The following is a 22,341-nucleotide window of genomic DNA, read 5'->3' on the forward strand; positions in this document are numbered from 1 at the left end:
AAGCCACCGAACCAGTCTTAAAAAGCACCGCAACACCACTGCAGGGCTCGGCCGCAAGAGACCAGAGGGAGGGCCCACATCTCCACTCCCTCTTTGCTAGATGCATCTCTGCCACAGATGCCAGCCAGGTCTCCTGCAAAAACAAAATGTCAGCTTCAACACGGCTGAGAAAATCAAAGGCCATAAAACGAGCTCCTGCAGAACGAATACTTGCAACATTAATGGTCGCAAGCCGTATTGGAGAGGGTACCGCCATCAAAATGATTGAAAGGGTCACGTTCTCCTTCATACTACAAACACCAAAACATATTTACATATTTACACTCCCTCCTCCTCTGAGTCCGAGGAGGAGGAGGAGAGGACACCAAACGGGTTCCCCAGGGACACCCCACTTCGTGCCCCTGGGGGAACCCCACCCTTCACAGGGGACCTCCCGCCCCCAGATTTTACAGCCTTCCCCCTCTTCCTGCGTCTCACCTGCTCCCACTCCTGCCATCTCTCTGAGGTGACTACGCCACCCCCCTCCTCGGACCCGCTGTTCGAGATTTCCCTCTTAGATGAGGCTCGAGCAGCTTCCGTCTCCATGTCCACAAGGCCAGAGGAGACTTTGGGTCCAGAAGGGGGGGGGGATGGGAGAGGCAGGAGGGGGGCCAGAGACAGGGGGGGGACAGGAAGGGGATCAGACTTGGCAGAAGAAGGGGGAGGGGGGGGACGGGACTTGGGAGGGGGGGACGAGGGGGGGTACGGGGATGGGAAGATGAGGGGGGGCTGCATGGGGAGGCAGATAGAACAGGTGGAGGGGGGGGATCGGCCCTGCAACAAAAGGAGGGGAAAGCCGGGGCCCCGGACCCTCAGGCCCGGGACCCCCAGGCCTCCCCGACTCCTCCCCACTGGCTTCGCCTTCGGGAGGATCGGGAGCCTCCTGGCCAACTGAGCCCGTATCTCCCGGGGGGGAGCCCCTCACCCACGCCTGCTCCGCCTTCTTTGAGGCTGTGGGCCTGTTGGTCCCACCGGAGGGGCATTAGGGGCCCCAGGAGGTCCCCCCCCTGAGAAAGAGCCCCGATATGCTTTTGGGGCACCTACTGAATGGGTGCCCCATCTCACCACAAAGGTTGCAACAGATCTTCCCACATGAGTCGGACTGGTGGCCAAACTCAAGGCACCGGCTACATCTGACCACCGTACAGTCCGAACTCATGTGGGTTGGGCTGCCACACTTAAAGCAGCGGCGGGACTGGCCCGGGTAGAAGGCCAGGATCCGGTCTCTGCCCAGGAAGGCGCTGCCAGGGAGGTGGGCAACACTGTTGCCCTCCCTCTTGAGCCGGATCCTGGTCAACCAAGCCCCGGTCCAAACCCCGCGCTCATCGAGGTTCTTTCTCAGGGGGGTTTGCAATTGCCCGTACCTCCCGAGCCAGGTGGCAATGTCCTCCGGAGGGAGCGACTCATTCCTCACCAGGATGGTGATGTTCTTAACCTCCTCCTGCCTGGAGATGGGAATGAGCCTGTACTTCTTCCAAGGGTCAACGCCCCTCACCAGCCCAAAGCTGGTGATGAAGCGTTCCATACACACGGGAGTGACAAAACTGATATCAAACTCCCATGTGTTGGTGGGACAGCAAAAAGGTCACCCACCCAAAAACCCAAGGAGAGTACCAGGCCCACCACCTCACCTCGGGCGGGGCAGGGGTCCGGACCCTCGTACCGAAGCTGGACAACATTCCTACGCCTCCTCTCTGGACCACCTGTACCCCTCGTCCACGCCGACCCCTGCGTCCTCTCCTGGTCAGCAGGGGGGGCGCGGAAATTCTGGGCGCCAAACCGGCTGTACAGGTGGTCCAGAGGGGCACGAGAGCCCGCCACCTGGGCGAAAGAGCGACCCCCCTTAGGGCAGATAATAAGTTGGCCTCCGGAGACCCCCGAAAGATGTTCTCCGGAAGCGGGGCACCCCCCTCAGCACCCCCAGAAGTGGGGGGGGACGGGGGGGCCCCCATCCCTGCCAGTGGTGTTGCACCCACCCCCACTGAACTACCCTGACCCCCCTGACCTCCCACCCTTGGCCTGACTACAGGCCCCTCCCCCCTGGGGCCACAGCAGAGGGGGGTACCTCCCCCACCAAACTCCCCCAACCAGACACCTCTGCGACCTCACCAGCCCCTTGGGACTCAACCCGCACACTTGTCTCTGGGGGGATGCCCCCCTGGGACCCCTCCAGCTGACGGATAAAATCATATGCAGCACTGTCCTCCGGGAGGGGCCCCACCTGACAATCCCCCCACCCTGCCTGTGCCGCTGGAAGCCCTTCAGGGCTGGTGTCCATAGGGACCTGGGGGGTAGGCAGCTTACCGTCCATACCGTCCTGCCGGGGGTGCCCAGAGGTGCTTGCTGCAATAACCGGGACTGGGCACCCCTGCACCCCCGGCCCATCACCCCCCAGGTCCACTCCCGTGCTGGTCACACCGGCCTAAAATTCACTGGAAGTCACTTCCGGTCGCGGGGGGGGGGGGTTTCGGGGGTGGGGCTGAAACACTTCCGGTTGCGAGGGAGCACTTCCGGTCGCGGGGGGAGCACTTCTGGTTCGCGGGGGGGTACTTCCTGGTCCCTGATGCTGGCTGCTCCTCCCCCAGCAGCCGGCGCCATCTTGGCCACGCTGCAGACAAGCACTTTTAAAGTTTTTGTTGGTACTTCACCGCCATGCACCTGCCTCTCACCCTGTTCACTACCAGCCGCAGGAGCGGTCACTGGCGCTGCCTCTGCCAGGTCCTCCCGCTCTACTGCAGGCTGAGGGGTCCTGGAGACAGGCACACAGCGGGCTTCCACAATTGCAGTGTGGCCCTCCTGTGGGAGCCTGGGTGTGCTGACCCGTAGACGCAGGGGGGGTACCTCCGGCGGCGCTTGGGCCCTGCGACCTCCTGGATCACTGGGCTCCCCTGTCCTTGCCAACCCCCCAGTCCCTTTAACGGACCGAGGGATCGGCTCCCGGGAGCCCTCCCCAGGTTTTATGGCCTTGCTGGGCCCTGCACCACCGGAACTCCCACCCCCCACACTACACCCAGGCTCTCCCGGTTTCCCCGGCTGCTTGGGGGCTTAGGACCCCGACCGCCCGCTTCTCCTCATCGCCTGGCTTCCTTCCCGGCTCACCTGCTGGAGGGTCTTCCTGAGCTCCTCCAAGAAGCACACCTCTCCAGCCCCACGCTCAAAGAATCCACCCAAATAGTCCCAGATCTCTTTGACTTCTAAATTGAGGGTGTTGATGGCCCCCCTAAACTCCGACCTCCTAGTACTGGTACACCTGTCCCTCTCGTCCCTCAGGCCTGCGAGAGATGTCATTTTTTCCACGCAGGCCTGGGATATCCTCACCAGCAGGGATTTGATCTTATCCCGCCTCTTCCTAGCTTTAGCTTCCGTCTCACCTGGCTGGGGAGCGGTCCAATCAGAAAGTCCTTCCTGGGTCCCTAGGAAGAGACGGTCCTCCCTGCTGATGGTGGTGGTGGTGATCTGGCTGGAGGGCAGGTGCTGCTGGTTCCTCCGGAAGGCCGGAGACAGGTCCTTCTCCTGGGCTGAGGGAGGCCATCCCTCCCCTCTTCCGGGGCCAGGGGCTGGGGCTGGAGGCTGGTTCAGGTGGCTGGATCCTCTGGAACACAGGAGCTCTGGAAGACAGGTCTTCTCTCTACTCCAGCAGGAAGTGGAGATTTTTAATTTTAAAACTACGACCATAAAAAAGTTAACAAATATACAAAATAAACTAAATAACACAAAACAAACAACACACACAAACCATCATACCACCCTCCAAGTAAATAACTGCAAAAAATAAATAAAGTGGACACCAAACACCGAGCGTGCCAAGTGTAGTAAAGCACAACTACGCTGACTAAATAAAGTGACGATAACTGAAAACCCCTGCAGCCCCCTGAAGTCACCGTACACTCGCTCAGCATAGGTCAGGGCCGGAAGGCGGGGGTAGCCAATGGCACCCCCTACCCCCGTAAGAACCTCCATGTTAAAGGGACATTGGACCAGAAAATGGTCCATGGTCTCCAATGTCCCTCCACATTCCCGTCGGGGACAGCCCCTGTCCCCTAGGTTCAGATACTTGAGATTTGCACGGACGTACAGTCGTCCATGGAACGACCTCCATGCAAGATCCCAAAACTTGTTCGGAATTCTGGAAGAATTCAAGAGGGCTAACCCCTCCGTGAGGACCCTCTCAGGACAGTCCCTTAAAGACAGGGGCTTCAAAATGTCCGAGGCCATGACCCTCTATGGATATTCAATTATGTTGAGGTCAGGAGATTATGAAGGCCATGGCAAAACCTTCAGTTTACGCCTCTTGATGTAATCCCCCGTGGATTTTGAGGTGCGTTTAGGATCATTATCCATTTGTAGAAGCCATCCTTCTCTTTAACTTCAGCTTTTTCACAGAAGGCATCAAGTTACCATCCAAAATTTGCTGAAATTTTATTGAATCCATTTTTCCTTCTACTCTTGAAATGTTCCCTGTGCCACTGGCTGCAATACAACCCCAAAGCATAATTGATCCACCCCCATGCTTAACAGTTGGACAGAGGTTCTTTTTATAAAATTATGTGCCCTTTCTTCTCCAAACGTACCTTTGCTCATTCCAGCCAAAAAGTTCTATTTTAACCTCATCGCTCCACAGAACTTGTTTCCAAAATGCATCAGGCTTGTCTATATGTTCATTTGCAAAGTTCAAACGCAAATTTTTGTGGTGAGGACGTAGAAGAGGTTTTCTTCTGATGACTCTTCCATGAAGACCATATTTGTACAAGTATCTCTTTATAGTGGTGTAGCACTTACCTCCGAAGGAGCTGCTGTTAATTGATTGGGCCTGTACTCTGCTTTTCTACCCCCAAATAATTTGTCTCAACCCGCTTGACACAGCTGTGTAACAGTGTGGATGTGAAACCTTCACTAAACGGAACAACCCCACATAACAGTGTGTATATAGTGTACCTTTATCGCTATCTGGGCATCCGTTGTTCCACCTGTTAGAATAATGAACAAGCCTCACACCAATTGTGATCAACCAAAATGTAAGTTTACTGGAACTAGTATAAAAACAGTAGTTATAATAACTGTATCAACATACAACTTACTATAATAGTGCAATGAGTGTACACAAATTATTAACACTTAAAAAGGTCCCTTGAGCCTCTACTGCGGCGCGTCTCCAAGTGGGACTAGTGCTCAGAGTGACAATGCCTTGACACTGGTCACCTTCCCACTTCCAGTACGGCCGCACCAAACATACCAATGCAAAGATATCAACACAGCACAATACAATTTGTCAAGAGCTTCCCCTAAGGTATAAGGCAGCCTTTTGTCTTACTGTATCCAAAGCACAAACCCTCCCATTGAGAAGTGTGGTCGCTGGTCTTTTTTTCTTCGGCTAGCAATTATACTGCAGTGTTTGTAATCCAATGGTTTAACAAGTAATGAAGTAACATAACTGAAGAGTGATAACAATTCCTGCTATACAGCACACTTGTAGATGCATTCGGTGTAGGTATACCTTAATCGTCAGTCAGCCCTCAATGAAGCATAGGCTTTTAAACCTGATTGAACTCAGTCTATTTGAATGAGGCCTCCCTGTAGGACTACAGGTCCCAGCAACACTGTGAAATGAGTCTAAGGCCTTGTACTCACGAGCAGACATGTCTGTTGAAACCGGTCCGCGGACCGTTTTCATCGGACATGTCTGCCCGGGGACTTCTATTTGATGGCTGTACACACCATCGAACAGAACTCCGCACGTAAACAATACGCGGGGCGTGTCCGCGGTGTCACCGCGACAATGACGCGGCGACGTGGGCGGGCCTGCCTTTTAAATGCTTCCACGCATGCGTCGAAGTCATTCGACGCATGCGAGGGATGGCGGGCGGCCGGACATGTACGGTAGGTCTGTACAGATCCGCCCGAAAATGGTCCGCTCGTGCCTACACACGACCAAACATGTCTGCTGAAACTGGTCCGCGGACCAGTTTCAGCAGACATGTTTGGTTGTGAGTACGGGGCCTAAGTGTGTTAAGGGTGTTAAATAACTTCTGGGCGACAGCCCTCTCACCACACCAGGTCTGGAAAGTTGTGAACCTCCGCTCCGGCTGTCTCAGTCCTGCTGCCAGTCAGCACTGTCACACTGCTCCGCTCCACAAGCAAACCGGACATCCACTTTGCTCAGTCAAGGGTCCTGGGTCCTCAGACCCGATCACACTGCCTCTCCAGCACACAGAGTCAATGGATGTTGTTCTGCTCTGCACGATGTAGGCCCAATTCTGAACACTTCTTCACAGATCCTTTTAGGCAGACCATGCATCCAGAAGAGACAGAAAATGGCTGCACTCTGCCTTTTATTACCCACCCAGCATGCAGTTCAGCCACCTAGTGTTCATGGGTAAGTGAGTGAGCATTATGGGTAAGTGAGTCTCTTCACAGTCAATAAACATTTTCTGCTCTTCATGTGTAAGTTAATATATATCTCTCACATTGGCATTTGGCTCCCTCTAGTGGTATGCAATCTTTAGCATTACATGGAAAAAATACCAGTGCTACATACTCCCCCTGCTTTAAGTCTTTGGTCCCCAAAGATATTCAAACTCTTAGCTCTATTACACATTTTTGCCTCTAGGCGATTGCACAATACTGACAGAGGAACCTCCCACCAGTTCCCATGTGATGGGAGACTGTTCTGTGCACTCACAGCTGACACCGTAGTGTCTGATACAGATGTGTCAAGGGGTGAGTTGGGGTTCTCTCTTTCTGAATTGACAGTAGAGAGACCAGGCATTTCAGAATTTCTTTTGGCAGTAAACCGAGTCTGGTCGGAGCATTCACCCAGCACATCATAAGTTAATCTTTTGGGTGCATGAATCTCTCTTTTAACTCTTTGTCTCTTGGGTGTAGGCACTATCTTCGAGCAGGTACTATCCTCTCCCACTTCAGACTCTTGTACTTCAATGTCATTAAAGGACGGGTGATCCTCAGAGTGTCCATTTTGTGGCACAAATTCTGGGGCTTCTGGTCTAAGAATTCCATTGTCCTTTCTTCCTCTGTGGGGTGGACAGTTTGCATCAACTCCTGGCATTTCAGGTGACCACAACCAACTTATCTCCATCTCCTCCTCCTCACTACCTTCTGTGGCAAGGGATCCAGATTGAGACCTAGTTACAGGTCGAGGTACAGCAGTAGACGTGGACGGTAGTTCCTGTCGTGAATTTATTCGGACTGCTTCTGTTAGAGGTAGGAGGTGATTCCGGTGCCACATTTTTAATGGTCCTGTACTCTCTTCCGGTTTGATCTGATATACCGGCAGTCCTGGGAGTCGTTTGCATACAATGTACGCCTGTGACTTCCAGCGATCAGCCAGCTTGTGTTTCCCTGGTATGCCCAGGTTTCTCAACAAGACTTGGTCACCAGGTTGTAGATCTTGAATCCGTACCTTGAGGTCAAAGTTCCTCTTGTTTCTACTTCCTCTTGTGTCCGATGTGGCTTGGGCTTTTTCATATGCGGCCTTCAAACTTCTCCGCAATCTGTCTACATACCCTCGGTGAGAAGTCTCTGAGGTGTGGTCCAGAGAAGTGCCAAAACCAAATCCACCGGTAGTCTGGCTTCTCGTCCAAACATAAGACGATAAGGCGAATACCCTGTAGCATCACTTACGGTGCTATTGTAGGCGTGTACCTTGGCTGTGATGTGTTTACTCCACTGTTGTTTTTGTTCAGAGGCCAGAGTCCCCAACATGTTGAGAAGGGTTCGGTTAAACCTCTCTGGTTGAGGGTCCCCTTGTGGATGGTAGGGAGTAGTCCTGGATTTTTTTATGCCTAGTAGATCCAACAGTCGTCTAATAAGGGTACTCTCGAAGTCTCCTCCCTGATCTGAGTGGATGAGGCAAGACATAGTGAATGAAGAATTTTTCCACTAAGGTCTTCGCCACTGTAGATGCCTGCTGATCCCTGGTGGGAAATGCCTGAGCGTATCGGGTGAAGTGATCAGTGACTACCAGGATGTTTCCTTGCCCACTCAGGTCAGATTCCAAACATAGGAAATCTATGCATACTAGATCCATTGGCCCTTGACTCTCTAAATGGCCCATTGGGGTGGCTCTCTGGGGTAAGGTCTTCCTTTGTATGCACCTGAGACAGGAATGACAGTAGCTCTCCACTTCAGTCCTCAAGTATGGCCAATAGAACCTGTCCCTCACCAGTTGGAGAGTCCTTTCTGATCCCAGGTGGCCATGGTGATCATGCAGGGCAATTAATACTTTCTCTCTATGCTTCTCTGGCAAAAACAACTGCCACTTCTCTTCAGAATCTTCAGAGGGGCCCCTTCTGTAGACCACCCCTTGCTGCAGCTGCAACCGATCCCACTCTTTGCGAAGCAGGCAAGCTTCCTTCTGAGCGCTCTGGAGAAGTAGATCAGGGTGTTGGCTCTCCAAAGCCTTCAATACCAGGCCACAAAGGGGGTCTTCCTGTTGGTCTCTCCCGAGGTCCTTCCTAGATAGCTTAGGTAGACCCTCCTCCACAATTTGAGTGACATTACAATAGCACTTAGGCACCCCCGCAGCGGACACTCCGACTTCTTCAGCCCTGGCTCCACCTTTCACTTGTTGTTCCGCCCCCTCACAAAGGGCTCTCACTCTCAGGGGTAAGCTGGGTCCATCCTCCTGAGTGGTCCTGGGAACAGTGGGGCCTTCTGGACAGTGCATCAGCGTCTCGATTTCCAACTCCTGGTCGATATTTCAGGCTGAAAGTAAATGCAGAGAGGGCAGCCAACCATCTATGGCCTGTGGCGTCCAATTTTGCTGTAGTGAGCAAGTATGTGAGAGGATTGTTGTCCGTCTTAATCACGAACTCGGCGCCATATAGATAGTCTACTACCGCCCACTTCAAGGCCAGAAACTCAAGCTTGTGAGTTGGGTAATTCCTCTCAGCAGGTGTCAGACTCCGGCTCACATAAGCAATAGGTTGTAAATGTCTGTCGTACTCCTGATAAAGCACTCCACCCAGTCCATCTCGGCTGGCATCCACGTGCAGTTCGTAGGGTCTGGTAGGGTCTGCATAGGCCAAGACCGGGGCAGTGGTAAGGCTCCACTTCAGCTGTCTAAAGGTCTCTTCGCATTGCTGAGTCCACTGGTCTTCGATGGACTCTTCTTCCTAGGTCCCTCTTTTGGTTTTCCAGGTGTGTCCGAGTCTAAACCAGCTTCCTCTTGGTTCTTCAACAGCTCAGTGAGTGGATGAGCTATCTTGGCAAACCCTTCTAAGAACCTACGGTAGTATGAACAGAACCCTAAAAATGACCTAAGCTCATTCACATTCGTGGGTCTGGGCCAAGAGGTGACAGCTTCCAGCTTCTGAGGGTCTGTGGCCACTCCTTCGGCGGACACAATGTGGCCCAGGTAACTCACTGAAGGTTGATAGAATTGGCACTTCTCCATGGAGAGCTTCAGGCCTTCATCATGGAGTCTCCTCAAGACTTTCTCCAGGCGCTCTTCGTGCCCCTCCAATGTTCTGCCAAACACTATGACGTCATCCAAATATACCAGCACTTCAATCAGGTTCATGTCACCTACAGTCTTCTCCATCAACCTCTGGAAAGTGGCTGGGGCTCCAGACAGACCTTGTGGCATGCGATTGAATTCAAAGAATCCTACAGGAGTAATGAAAGCGGTCTTCTCCCTATCTTCAGGGTGCATGGTGTCAGAACCATTGACGTATCTCGGCATAGAGCCTACATATACCGTCAGAATATTTATTCTGAACTATAAAATATTATTGTATTATGAAAATATGTATATCTGTGCTTTGGGAGAAATACAATTTTCCTACAATACAAGATATCTAAAATTCTTTTATCCGTGCTATTTTGAGGACAAGCAATACAAATGAATATTTAAAATATATATATTTATTAACTAAAGGTACAGTGCAAAATTAAAATCAGATACAATTCGTATTACAACAAATAAATGATATGCTTCTATAATCAGAAATAAGCGATGGTATTTACATTATATGACAAGGCATATTCCTAGCTCTTAGTGACATAACCTTGACATTGAATTATCTCTTCTCAATAACAAACAGATCTCTTGCTACTGCTACTTAAATCTGTGTACATAACAAATGTTATGCTGTACACAAGCTTTTGTTAAATTTGGCTAGGATATATCTTCACATACGCCCTCACTCTAAAACCAATTTACCATCATTGGCACTTTGCTTTTCAAAGACGAACGTAATGCGTATGTCTTTAATATTTGGGATACAATTATCTCATGCAGCAGGTAGACATAACCAACTCCCAAATTATATTTGCCAAGTATATTTACATGGTTTTAGTTGTGTGTGTATGTGAAAATCTCCAAATTACCAAAAAGGCAAATAATCAAGATTATACATTACCGGTAATTAAGAGTTTTGCTTGAGAAGGGAGAGTCCTAATGAAAGACTCTCTTTGAACCTTTGCTACATGTCTGCGGTCAATCTCTGTCTTCCAGTTTCCTTCTGAGATCAGACCAGCCTCCAGAGATCAGCCATCTCTCTCCCATCAAGCTTCTTCCCATCAGAGATCCCTTCCTGTCTGGTGTAATCACTTTTTATCTCTCTCAAAGAACTGGGTGTGTCACATCAATTTCACATGGCTGGCGAGGTCACATGATGCTATGTTTTGATGTGACTATATTGAACCAATGCCGATATTAACCTGTAGGGGGCAGTAGCGTATAAGGAATTATTCCTAATGATGAGGTCAAGCAGAGTTAATCATGACTTATGACCTCTCTAACTTTATCTGGTGTAGCACCATCATAAATTGTCCTATATGTCACACAATTGTCAGACATCTTGGCGTTCTTAGTGAAATGTGTATGTTTACATATCATTAGCTCATACATCTGTTTAATTCTTAGACCAGTGAAAACCTTTGAAGTTATTCTCTACAGGAGAACATTTTGCTTCCCAGATCTAGATCCTCAATGCCCAGTGATCTCACATTTGTGTGTATATGTGCTTAACGAGATGAACTACATTATACTGCCATAACTACATTGTTATGGCATTATAAAGACACAATACTATTTAAGATACAGTATATTATTCCACCAGGATTTGTGAATAAGCCCCCCTTATCTCTCATAATACAGAGATCACACTGTGTTAGTGTCATGCTGTGCCAGGCTTTTCATTCTCTTATCTTATAAGTGTCAAACCCCAGGAGATATGACTAGGGAGATAGCACAGGCAGGCTCTTTACAACCTAAAAACAGTGTCTATTCATGCCTGAGAACCTATGTTTAAACTCTAACAGGGACAAATGGCTGTGCTTCATTTCATCATATCCATGTATATGGAACACTTATGAAACACTAAAAATGTTCCTCTCTTCGTCCATATGATAGAGAGTGTTCTTGTATGACTTGGATCTTCCTTGATGAGTTCAAGTCTTTATAAAAACAAAATAAACTGTTGCAGTGGTGGTGTCACCCCCCCCCCCCATTTCAAATGTAATAAAAACAAAACCGGTAAACCAGCAATTGAAGAAACTCTTCAGTGAATCCGCTCTTGTGTTACAAGCTGTAAATGGGATTCAATATCCCTTCTTTCAACGGATATTCTGGGATTCAAATAAACAAGGGACTTCTGCAACAAATCGTTCTTTCCGACAATACGAATCCTGGAGCATCTTGCTTCATGACTCCTGATGAAGGATTCGATGTGGCGGCAGGTTCCATCCGGAACTGGGCATCACGGATTAACTTCATCCAGACGATCACGGTATCTTTTGGTGGTTGACTTCGTCTTTACCAATCAATGATCTGGTCTGGAGTGTGGTTTGGCGACGGTGCCCTCCGGAGTGGGATGCCAAGGATTAACATCATCCATGCGATCGTTGCGTCTTTGGTAGATCACTTCACCTTTACCAATCAACGGTCTGGTCTGGATTGTCAATCATTTTCTATTTGAGTAAATAGACAGTATGAATACATATTCTTATTAATGAAGATTTACATTTTCTAAACATGCTATATATATATATATATATATATATATATATATATATATATATATATATGATATAGCGATTGGTTAACTATATTTTAATTAACTAAAAATCATCAACGTTATAATGATGATATTATTCTGCCATGAATGTCAGGATCAACATTAATGCTGACGTATAAGATTTGGAGATCTGTAAGTCAAGAGAGAAATATCACAATGTAATTTTATTACATTACATTCTCTTGATCCTTTTAAGTCTCTTCTTATACATTACCTTCCAGCATTCTTGGTTGGAAACTAGGATGACAAGCATACAATTTTATATTTCATACCATACCCAAACATGTCCTCAATTCACTGATATTGGCAGATACTCTTGACCTCATCACAGTCTCCATTTTCTTCTGGTGCGAGACTTAGTGTCAGGGTCCCAGTTCCGTGGACCCCCGTTCAGGGCGCCTGCGCGGCAGATTGTCCTCTCAACGATTCCCTGGACACTTCAGACCGGGCGCGTGCACGAGCGTGTGCACGGGCGCGGGTCCGCTCGGGACCAATCACTGGCTTGACCGCCCTATTTAAACCAGCCCCTGTCTGATGACAGGTTGCTGGTTTATCGTCAGCTTCTGACCCGTATCCTGTTTCCTGGAAACCTTACCTTGTGGATTGCTTCCTGACTCAGCTCTCTCCTGAAACTTTTGAACTTGGCTTGTCTCATCTACCTTGCTTGAACTCTCCTGACCTGACCTATTGGCTTGTGACCCGGACTTGTACTTTCTCCTGCCCTTGGACTTTGGCTTGTGACTTGGATCTGCTACCTTCTCTGCCCCCTGAACCTCGGCTTGTGTTTTGGAACTTCCTTAGTCTTCATCTGGACTTGATCCGTACCTGCATCCCTGACGTGTCTTCGGTTATCTCCTGTCTCCGGCTGCAGTCCCACAGAAGCTACTACATCTGCTGCTACTACCTGCAAGCACCGCTTCTTCGCTGGCACCGGTACCGCCTTGTGCTTCTGCCTCCTGTCTCAACCTCAGGGGGTGGGCGCGCTTGGTCGTAAAGGTGAGCCACCCTCTGCATCTCGGTCTCGGTAAGTACCTGGTTTCTGACACTTAGGCTGCAAACCGTATGCCTCAGGAGATGAACCTTGGAGCGAAACCATTGGTCTTCCTGAAATGAAATTTCAAACACCCGCCTCCCTCAACTGGTTAAGAACATATCTGAACTCTGGGATACGCTTTTTAAACATTTTGCTATTCAGCAAAAATATCATCCACCTATGTTAAACTTTTTCTTGAAGGTATATCAGGCCTTGGCCTTATGTAAAATAACAAACAGAAACAAAATCACATTCAAAACATGAATTCATCTGACCAAGTTACATTCTGTTTCAGTTGTACTATTTCTTACCACCGTTAATTGCCAGCTTGTATGGGTCTTCAGGACTTACCTGAATGTTCCACCATCATTGGGCATCATTTAGTGTGGTGAAGAACTTAGCGCTTTGTATTTTTTTTATCAAGCATTGGTCAATGTATGGCACAGCTTAGCTGTACATATATACTCGTTTATGTAGCTGTCTTTGATCAGCATATAAACGCAATGACCATTTGGTTTAAGAATATCAAGTATAGGATTATCATAAGATCCGGTGCACTGATCCTACAAAGCTCCTTTCCTTTAAATTCTTAATGGTCTCCACTAGCGAAACATAGTCAGCTAGGGAAAGACAACAATGTTTGATTTAAAACACAAGGTACCTTTTCACTGGGATCAGATTGGATCCTGGCTATGTGTATGTCTATTATACCACATCACAGGAATCTTTTCATACACATATTTTCTTGAATGCTATGAAAACTTTTCTTTCATGAGTGTGATTTACTGAAATCTTTTCTTTGTACATCCTGACTGCGAAACATTTTAATGCAGCAGGGTGCTTTTAAAATCTTCGTCCTATTTATACATGGCCGGGTAATAATAAAATGTATTAGTACCTGTCTGAGTAATGACCTTTGTGGTACTAATATGTTTACTGCATCTGGCAGTAACCAAGATTATATTAGGGCTTCATGTTCATTTATGAAACTACTTGGGTTTTATTTTAATCTGGACCTCAGTGGTATTTACCAAGATCTATGTGCATAACAAAGCGATGTAATATATCGTTGCCAATGTACACATGATATATGGGGTCGTTGATTATCAGGAATAAATGATTCTGATTATTTATTTATTTCCTGAGGGGTGTGAATACCTAAATATTTATTTTAGGATTGATCAACTATTTTAATAATTTCTACTAATGTGATTATATTCCTGGCATAAATGTGAACCTCATAAATATTCCACAGGTCATTGACCTGGGGGGAAAATACCATACAATCCCAGTAGGATTACGTATAATTGCGAAGCTTAATAGAGTCAGCATACACTGTATGGATGTGAGCATTTGAGAATATCACCTTCCAAGCATACCTCTCAATTATAATCCAGGGGACATACACTTTAGTATGATCCTCCTGTCTGACCCTCATATTGGGGAAAATCGGAGATGCCTGTATGAAGGTGCCATCTAAATATGGATCTCACTTATACTCACTGATTGTGAGAGAACCGAGAAGGTTCACATGTATGGCCTCATTATTATTTTTATAAAATCACAATAGGATATAAATATTTTTAAGGAGATCGATACCCATGTGTAATCGATCGTGGGCATATTAATTATACCTGCAGGAATATAAATTACTTCATTCCCTTTTAAGTTGAAATACAACTGGGCTTTTTATTTTAATTTGATTTCAGGGCAGTGCTGAAATATTAACCAAGTCAGCATAAAATAAGTAATTTTAGCTGATGTATTTTTCAGAAAATAAATTCTTGGATTTATTTTAAATATTTCTGAAATAAAAGAATTGCTTGGATTTATTTGAAATATTCATTTTAATGGTATCCTGTTATTATAAAATACCTGTAAGGAAAACAATATAAAACAAACATATTCTATGGAATGAAATGACATGGAACAGTTTTTTTTTTTGTTTTTCACTTTGTCAGTAGTGTGTGTTTGTATAAGCAAGGAGCAATGCCCCCCCACTGGTATCACACAGACATTCCTTAAACCTGTCAGTTTCTACAAAGCCATGTCTTGGCTGCTCTTTTCACCCCCCCTCCTTTTCACAAAGGAGGGTGTGAAAAACTCCTTTCAGAGAAAGGAAAAAAAACTTTTAGCCTAGGTTCACACTGCTGCGAATTAAAAATTTTGCCGCGATTTCGGCCGCAATTTAATGTAAATCGCGGCCCGAAATCGCAAAAAGTAGTACAGGAACTACTTTTTGAAATCGCAGATGCGGCGTCGCACTGATTAGGACAGTGCCATTGCCGACAATTGCCGCCGATTTGAGATGCGATTTGACATGTCAAATCGCATCTCAAATCGTTCCAAATCGTACCCAGTGTGAACCAGGGCTTAAACAGACAGACATTTAAATTTTTGAACATCTCAGCCAGGTTTCACTTTCTAGTTTTTTTTAGAACTGAGTGTAACTTTTTAATTGAGAGGAGCTTCAATTTTGTTCTTGCTCTTATTAAGCCATTATTTGAGCGGGCTTTTTAAATGTATTTTTGAAGCTCTGGTTCTGTAGAACCGTAAAAAGGATGGTGTTCTGTTTAACCAAACCAATCCATTTTTAGGCCCCTTTCACATTGAGGAGTTACAAAAACGCGGTAAAAACGATGTGCGTTATTAATGCGTTTTTACCGCGATTTTACCGCGTTTGCGGTAAAAATAGCGCTAACGCCCATACATTATTACAGCGTTTTGAACAAGTTTTTCAAGAGTCAGCTTTATAAAAGAAACACCACCCCCTGACATCATATCCTGTCTACTTCCTGTATTTTCGTAAAGGAAAGAGTACAAGGATAAGATGGAGTATTATGAGCTGCTTTTGTTGTTTGTGTTACATGTTTGGCAACGTATTCTCCAACAGAGACCGCAACGTCGTTTTTGGGTTCATCCCATCCACCAAATGCATTCTGAGAGAGGACAATTTGTACTACTTTATCGTGAACTGAGAGAGCACCCTGATAAATTCAGAAATTATACTCGGATGAGCATCTCAACGTAAGTAAAAATATCCTACTTGTCAAAGCCAAACCCTGTAGTCCATCATCCCAGTTCTTGCCTTAAAAAACCCTAATCCCACCCCTCCTACTCCAAAACACAACTCATGAAACATAATCCTACTGCCACTTGTTTCAAATCATTATGCCTAAACCTTAAACTCTAATTAGCGGGATTAGGGTTAGGGTTATTGATTAATATCATTAATTAGCGGGATTAGGGTTAGGGTTATTGATTTGTCTATTTAATTAGCGGGATTAGGGTTAGGGTTATTGATTAATATCATTAATTAGCGGGATTAGGGTTAGGGTTATTGATTAATATCATTAATTAGCGGGATTAGGGTTAGGGTTATTGATTTGTCTATTTAATTAGCGGGATTAGGGTTAGGGTTATTGATTAATATCATTAATTAGCGGGATTAGGGTTAGGGTTATTGATTAATATCATTAATTAGCGGGATTAGGGTTAGGGTTATTGATTAGGATCGATAGAAAACATAATTCCGTTTCTAATACTTCTAATCTAATTTTTGTTAACAAAACACACTTTGAATACTCGTAAATCCCCTTCCTATAGTCACAAACTCCGAAGCTTACCCTAATCACACTTCTCACACTCTACAATTTTAACCACACTTTTTTTTTTTAAGATTTGACTTTCTTCTTGATCTTCTGACACCATTCTTGTCAAGACAGGATACTAATTGCAGGGATGCAATCTCACCATGCGAACGCTTACTTATAACGTTACGGTAATTGGATATTTGCTTTTATTTTTTTTTCGTAACATTGCAGAATACTATAACAAAATCAGTTTTTTGGAACACAAAGATTTATTTACGGTAATTGAACATTTGTCAATATTTTTATTCTTCAAAATACTAAATGTCAACATTTAGAAAATAAATGCATCTATATCAAGTCATTTTCGGGTTTAAATTCACCCAAATTAAAAACCTTGTTGGCTATTTGTAACAACTTACAAATGTACCCAGATTTTTGGTACATAGTTATTATCTTTTTTTGTCAAAAAGAAACATATCAAAAACACATCAATATATATGTATTTTTAAACAGAAAATATTGAAGGTAATCATTACATTACACCTCATTTTTACGAAAATTGACAAATGTCTAAAATGTAGACAAAAAAACATAAAAAATATCACTTTACGACAATTATCAACCCAATTTACGGCTCTTGGTAATATAGTTGCTGCAGGAGGGATTCCTCTTGCGAAATAGATGGACGAGGAGGAGGAGGAGGAGGAGGAGGAGGATGGTGCATCTGAGAATATTGTTGGGGGAAATCATAGTGTCCGGTTTGTGGCCTTAAATTATATTGTGGGGTGTTTTGCATAAAGTTTGGATTAAAGTGTGGCTGATATGATATTGGAATACTATACGAAGTTTCTGGATTCTGGTGCCCATATCCTCCATGGTATGCTGGTTGACTTCCAAGGGTCGGGGGGCGAGCAGCTGTGGACAGGTCCGCGGTTTTATGTTGATAATTTTGCACAAGTCTAATTATGTCCACTCGTAGATCACACAGTAGGGAGGGATCCACTTTGTCCACCTGTGGCATGAGGCTTTTAAAAAAGATGAGCATTTCACTGCTTTCGCTTTTTTGTGCGGAAATGAGATGTTTTACTACTTCTATGAATTCGACATTTTGTTCTTTAGTAGTTTCTTTTCTGTACGTTCCCCTCTTTTTGGGTGGCTGTACAGTGTCCTGTAGATCTTCATTCTCAAAATCCTGCGGTTCATTGGTCTCACTAGTCCCGGGTTCATGGTCTTGCTCCTCGTCCTCAGTGTTGTCTGAGCTGAAATTGCTTTCAGTTCTGCCCAAATGGAAATTAAAGAAGGTTATACTATGCTACACGGTAATTTTATTACTTTAGTTAATAATAACATTTTTGAGAAAGTTTTAAGTATACTTACGGTCTCTGCTGCATGACTGGCTTCAAGAATTGTAGCTCAGCATAATGGCAGTATGTCCGGGAAACTTTAGCTCCCGATCCACTACGCACATTTTCTTGACGGAGATGTTCACGTCTATAATTATCCCTTAATGTTTTCCATCGCGATTTGATGGTTTTCACTGTAAATAAATAATATAATTTTATTTTTACAGATATCTTGCCACAGGGAATAGTTATTCATCACTGCAATATGAATTTCGAATTGGAATCTCAACTATAAGTGAAATTGTGAAGCAAACATGTGTTGCAATATGGACCCTGAAATGTAGATTCATGCCAATTCCAAGCAAAGAAAAATGGGAAGATATTGCCCAGCGTTTTTGGATGAAAACGAACTTTCCAAACTGTTTAGGAGCTATTGACGGAAAACATATTAGGTTAATAAAACCATGCCATAGTGGAAGTCAATTTTTTAATTATAAAAAGTTTTTTTCCATAGTTCTATTGGCTGTGGTCGATGCAGACTATAAATTTATTTATGTTGATATTGGAGCTTTCGGAAGCAGTGCAGACTCTGGTGTTTTCAAGCATAGTAAATTTGGAAAAAAACTGGCATCTAATGAACTAGATTTGCCTGACAACCAACCCCTGCCCGGCACAGAAGGACCAGATATGCCATTTGTTTTTGTAGCCGATGATGCATTTGCTATTCACGAACATCTAGATTGAGAAATCTTGATACACGAAAAAGGATATTTAATTATAGGCTGTGTCGGGCACGTAGACTGGTAGAATGTGCTTTTGGTATACTATCAAACAAATGGCAAATCTTTCTCAAACCAATTAATCTCAAAATAGAGAATGCAGCAAAGGTAGTAAAGGCTGCATGTGTGCTACATAATTTAGTACGAGAGAGAGATGGAGTAAATTTTGAGGATACATTGGCAAACAATATGGAACCTGCAGATTTTATTCATGTTCGTGGTCCAAGAGTGGGTTTCTTAATTAGGGATGAATTTGCGGACTACTTTATGAGTCCTGCCGGGGCAGTGAGTTGGCAGGAAGATATGATTTAAAGTTTAAATTGACCAGCTTCACTATAGTTGACATTAATACTTTCATTAAAAGCTTAAGATATATGTGATATTCTAGTGTGTTATTAAATTTATCAATGCAATACTGGCGTCTTTATAAATTCACTCTCGAACATTTTGGTATATTATTTTTTAGAATTACTCCATTATATATGTATAAACATTAAACACTAGGTTTAGAAGTATGGGACTAATAGGGATGTGACTTGGACTATTATAAGTGGGATTAGGACTTCTAGAACTTCGTTTAAGAATACTATTAGTAAATATGACTATTCTTCATATAATTAGGAGTATTAGATAGAGGATTTTGACTATTATAGTAGTCATAATCCCACTTGAAATAGTCATAATTCCACCCCCATAGTCATAATCCCACTTGAAATAGTCATAATCCCACTTGAAATAGTCATAATCCCACCCCCATAGTCATAATCCCACTTGAAATAGTCATAATCCCACTTGAAATAGTCATAATCCCACTTGAAATAGTCATAATCCCACCCCCATAGTCATAATCCCACTTGAAATAGTCATAATCCCACTTGAAATAGTCATAATCCCACCCCCATAGTCATAATCCCACTTGAAATAGTCATAATCCCACTTGAAATAGTCATAATCCCACTTGAAATAGTCATAATCCCACTTGAAATAGTCATAATCCCACTTCAAATAGTCATAATCTCACTTAGAATCGTCAGAGATCCACTTCTACGAGTAGTAAAAGGACTAGAAAAAGTGGGATTAGGACTAGAAAAAGTGGGATTAGGAAGAGAAAAAGTGGGATTGGGAAGAGAAAAAGTGGGATTAGGACTAGAAAAAGTGGGATTAGGACTAGAAAAAGTGGGATTAGGATTAGAAAAGGTGGGATTAGGAAGAGAAAAAGTGGGATTAGGACTAGAAAAAGTGGGATTAGGAAGAGAAAAAGTGGGATTGGGAAGAGAAAAAGTGGGATTAGGAAGAGAAAAAGTGGGATTATGATTACACTAGAGATTACATGAGGGTGTGTACTTACTTTTTGCCTGTTTATCTTTTTTGCCCAAGTTAGCCCAATTATGAATGTGGACTAGGGCCACAGCATTCCAAGCTGCCCTTTTTTTTAAACGGTTGGAATACCATTCATGCTTCTTGTCCCATAGTTCAGGGTGATTTCTCATGGATTCTATAAATTCCTCTGGTTCAGAGCCTCTTTCTTCTCTCACTTCTGCAGATGTTGGCTGCATTTGTCTACTGCTGCTTTCCTGCATGATGACACTTTCTGTTTCTCCTCTCCTCTTCTCAATCGGATTTCCTGGTATCCCAGCATACTTCACTCTAGTGCGATCATGTGACCTCCACACAGGTTATGAGCGGTATTACAGCGCTATTACTGCGGTTTTAAAGCGGTACCCATTCATTTCTATGGGGATAGGCGTTTTTACAGTGCTATTTTCTGCGCCCAAAAGAAGCTTCAAAAATGCTGTTTGTCAGACTTTTTTCAACGCCCAGCCAGCAAAACTCCTCAGTGTGAAAGGTTACATTGAGATACATGGGAGGTGTTTTTTTAACGTTTTTATAGCGGGAAAATTAGCGCAAAAACGCCTCAAAAACTCCTCAATGTGAAAGGGGCCTTAGGGTAATAATCCCTGGCCATAATAATTTTTTATTTTTTTTGGCAAAGCCTTACCAAACAGTTGGGAAAATTCATGGCTTCAAAATCTGGGCTTCTTACAACAGCCTGGGCTTTCTTGAGAACTTTTAAAAGTTCTGTGGTACTTTGGGCTTAAATTTGATAGTACCCATTGTCCTTACTGCAGCGTCGGCTGACTTATAGGGACCAAGCTCTGTCTTCATTAACCATACTCCTCTGATAGAAGACATTACCTGATATTTTGCAAACTGTCTGTGATGCAGACCAATTTCATTCTCTGCATCAGCAGGACTGACTGCACTAAAAATAACTTTAGTCTTTGTCTTTTTCAATATTGAATCTAACAATGGCAATCCAAATATTAATTTTTAAAATTTCATATTTAAATTTTTTTTTCAAAAAAATTTAAAAATGAATAATGACAAAAATATATATAATTTTGCACAATTATATTACTTGTCTCAAACGTTGACAGATCCCGGACGAGCCCCCATATATGTCAGAACCATTGACGTATCTCGGCATAGAGCCTACATATACCATCAGAATATTTATTCTGAACTATAAAATATTATTGTATTATGAAAATATGTATATCTGTGCTTTGGGAGAAATACAATTTTCCTACAATACAAGATATCTAAAATTCTTTTATCCGTGCTATTTTGAGGACAAGCAATACAAATGAATATTTAAAATATATATATTTATTAACTAAAGGTACAGTGCAAAAAATCAGATACAATTCGTATTACAACAAATAAATGATATGCTTCTATAATCAGAAATAAGCGATGGTATTTACATTATATGACAAGGCATATTCCTAGCTCTTAGTGACATAACCTTGACATTGAATTATCTCTTCTCAATAACAAACAGATCTCTTGCTACTGCTACTTAAATCTGTGTACATAACAAATGTTATGATGTACACAAGCTTTTGTTAAATTTGGCTAGGATATATCTTCACATACGCCCTCACTCTAAAACCAATTTACCATCATTGGCACTTAGCTTTTCAAAGAAGAACGTAATGCGTATGTCTTTAATATTTGGGATACAATTATCTCATGCTGCAGGTAGACATAACCAACTCCCAAATTATATTTGCCAAGTATATTTACATGGTTTTAGTTGTGTGTGTATGTGAAAATCTCCAAATTACCAAAAAGGTAAATAATCAAGATTATACATTACCAGTAATTAAGAGTTCTGCTTGAGAAGGGAGAGTCCTAATGAAAGACTCTCTTTGAACCTTTGCTACATGTCTGCGGTCAATCTCTGTCTTCCAGTTTCCTTCAGAGATCAGACCAGCTTCCAGAGATCAGCCATCTCTCTCCCATCAAGCTTCTTCCCATCAGAGATCCCTTCCTGTCTGGTGTAATCACTTTTTATCTCTCTCAAAGAACTGGGTGTGTCACATCACTATCACATGACTGGCGAGGTCACATGATGCTATGTTTTGATGTGACTATATTGAACCAATGCCGATATTAACCTGTAGGGGGCAGTAGCGTATAAGGAATTATTCCTAATGATGAGGTCAAGCA

General features: G+C 44.2%; 1 protein-coding gene and 1 long non-coding RNA gene across 2 annotated transcripts; one reads left to right on the plus strand and one right to left on the minus strand.

Moving 5' to 3' along the window:
• The first annotated feature begins 15,860 nt into the window (after positions 1-15,860).
• On the plus strand, positions 15,861-19,238 carry LOC120935411 (protein ANTAGONIST OF LIKE HETEROCHROMATIN PROTEIN 1-like). Its single transcript, XM_040347509.1, has 3 exons — positions 15,861-16,137; positions 16,790-16,891; positions 18,274-19,238. The coding sequence occupies exons 1-3, from the start codon at positions 15,941-15,943 to the stop codon at positions 18,788-18,790; spliced, it is 816 nt and encodes a 271-aa protein (XP_040203443.1). The 5' UTR covers positions 15,861-15,940; the 3' UTR covers positions 18,791-19,238.
• On the minus strand, positions 17,830-18,339 carry LOC120935412. Its single transcript, XR_005748466.1, has 2 exons — positions 18,081-18,339; positions 17,830-17,980 (listed from the first exon to the last, which is right to left on the minus strand). It is a non-coding gene; the product is annotated as an uncharacterized LOC120935412 (long non-coding RNA).
• Positions 19,239-22,341: the final 3,103 nt, after the last annotated feature.

The sequence above is a fragment of the Rana temporaria genome, chromosome 4 (genome assembly GCF_905171775.1).
Source record: "Rana temporaria chromosome 4, aRanTem1.1, whole genome shotgun sequence".
In the NCBI taxonomy this organism is placed as follows: domain Eukaryota; kingdom Metazoa; phylum Chordata; class Amphibia; order Anura; family Ranidae; genus Rana; species Rana temporaria.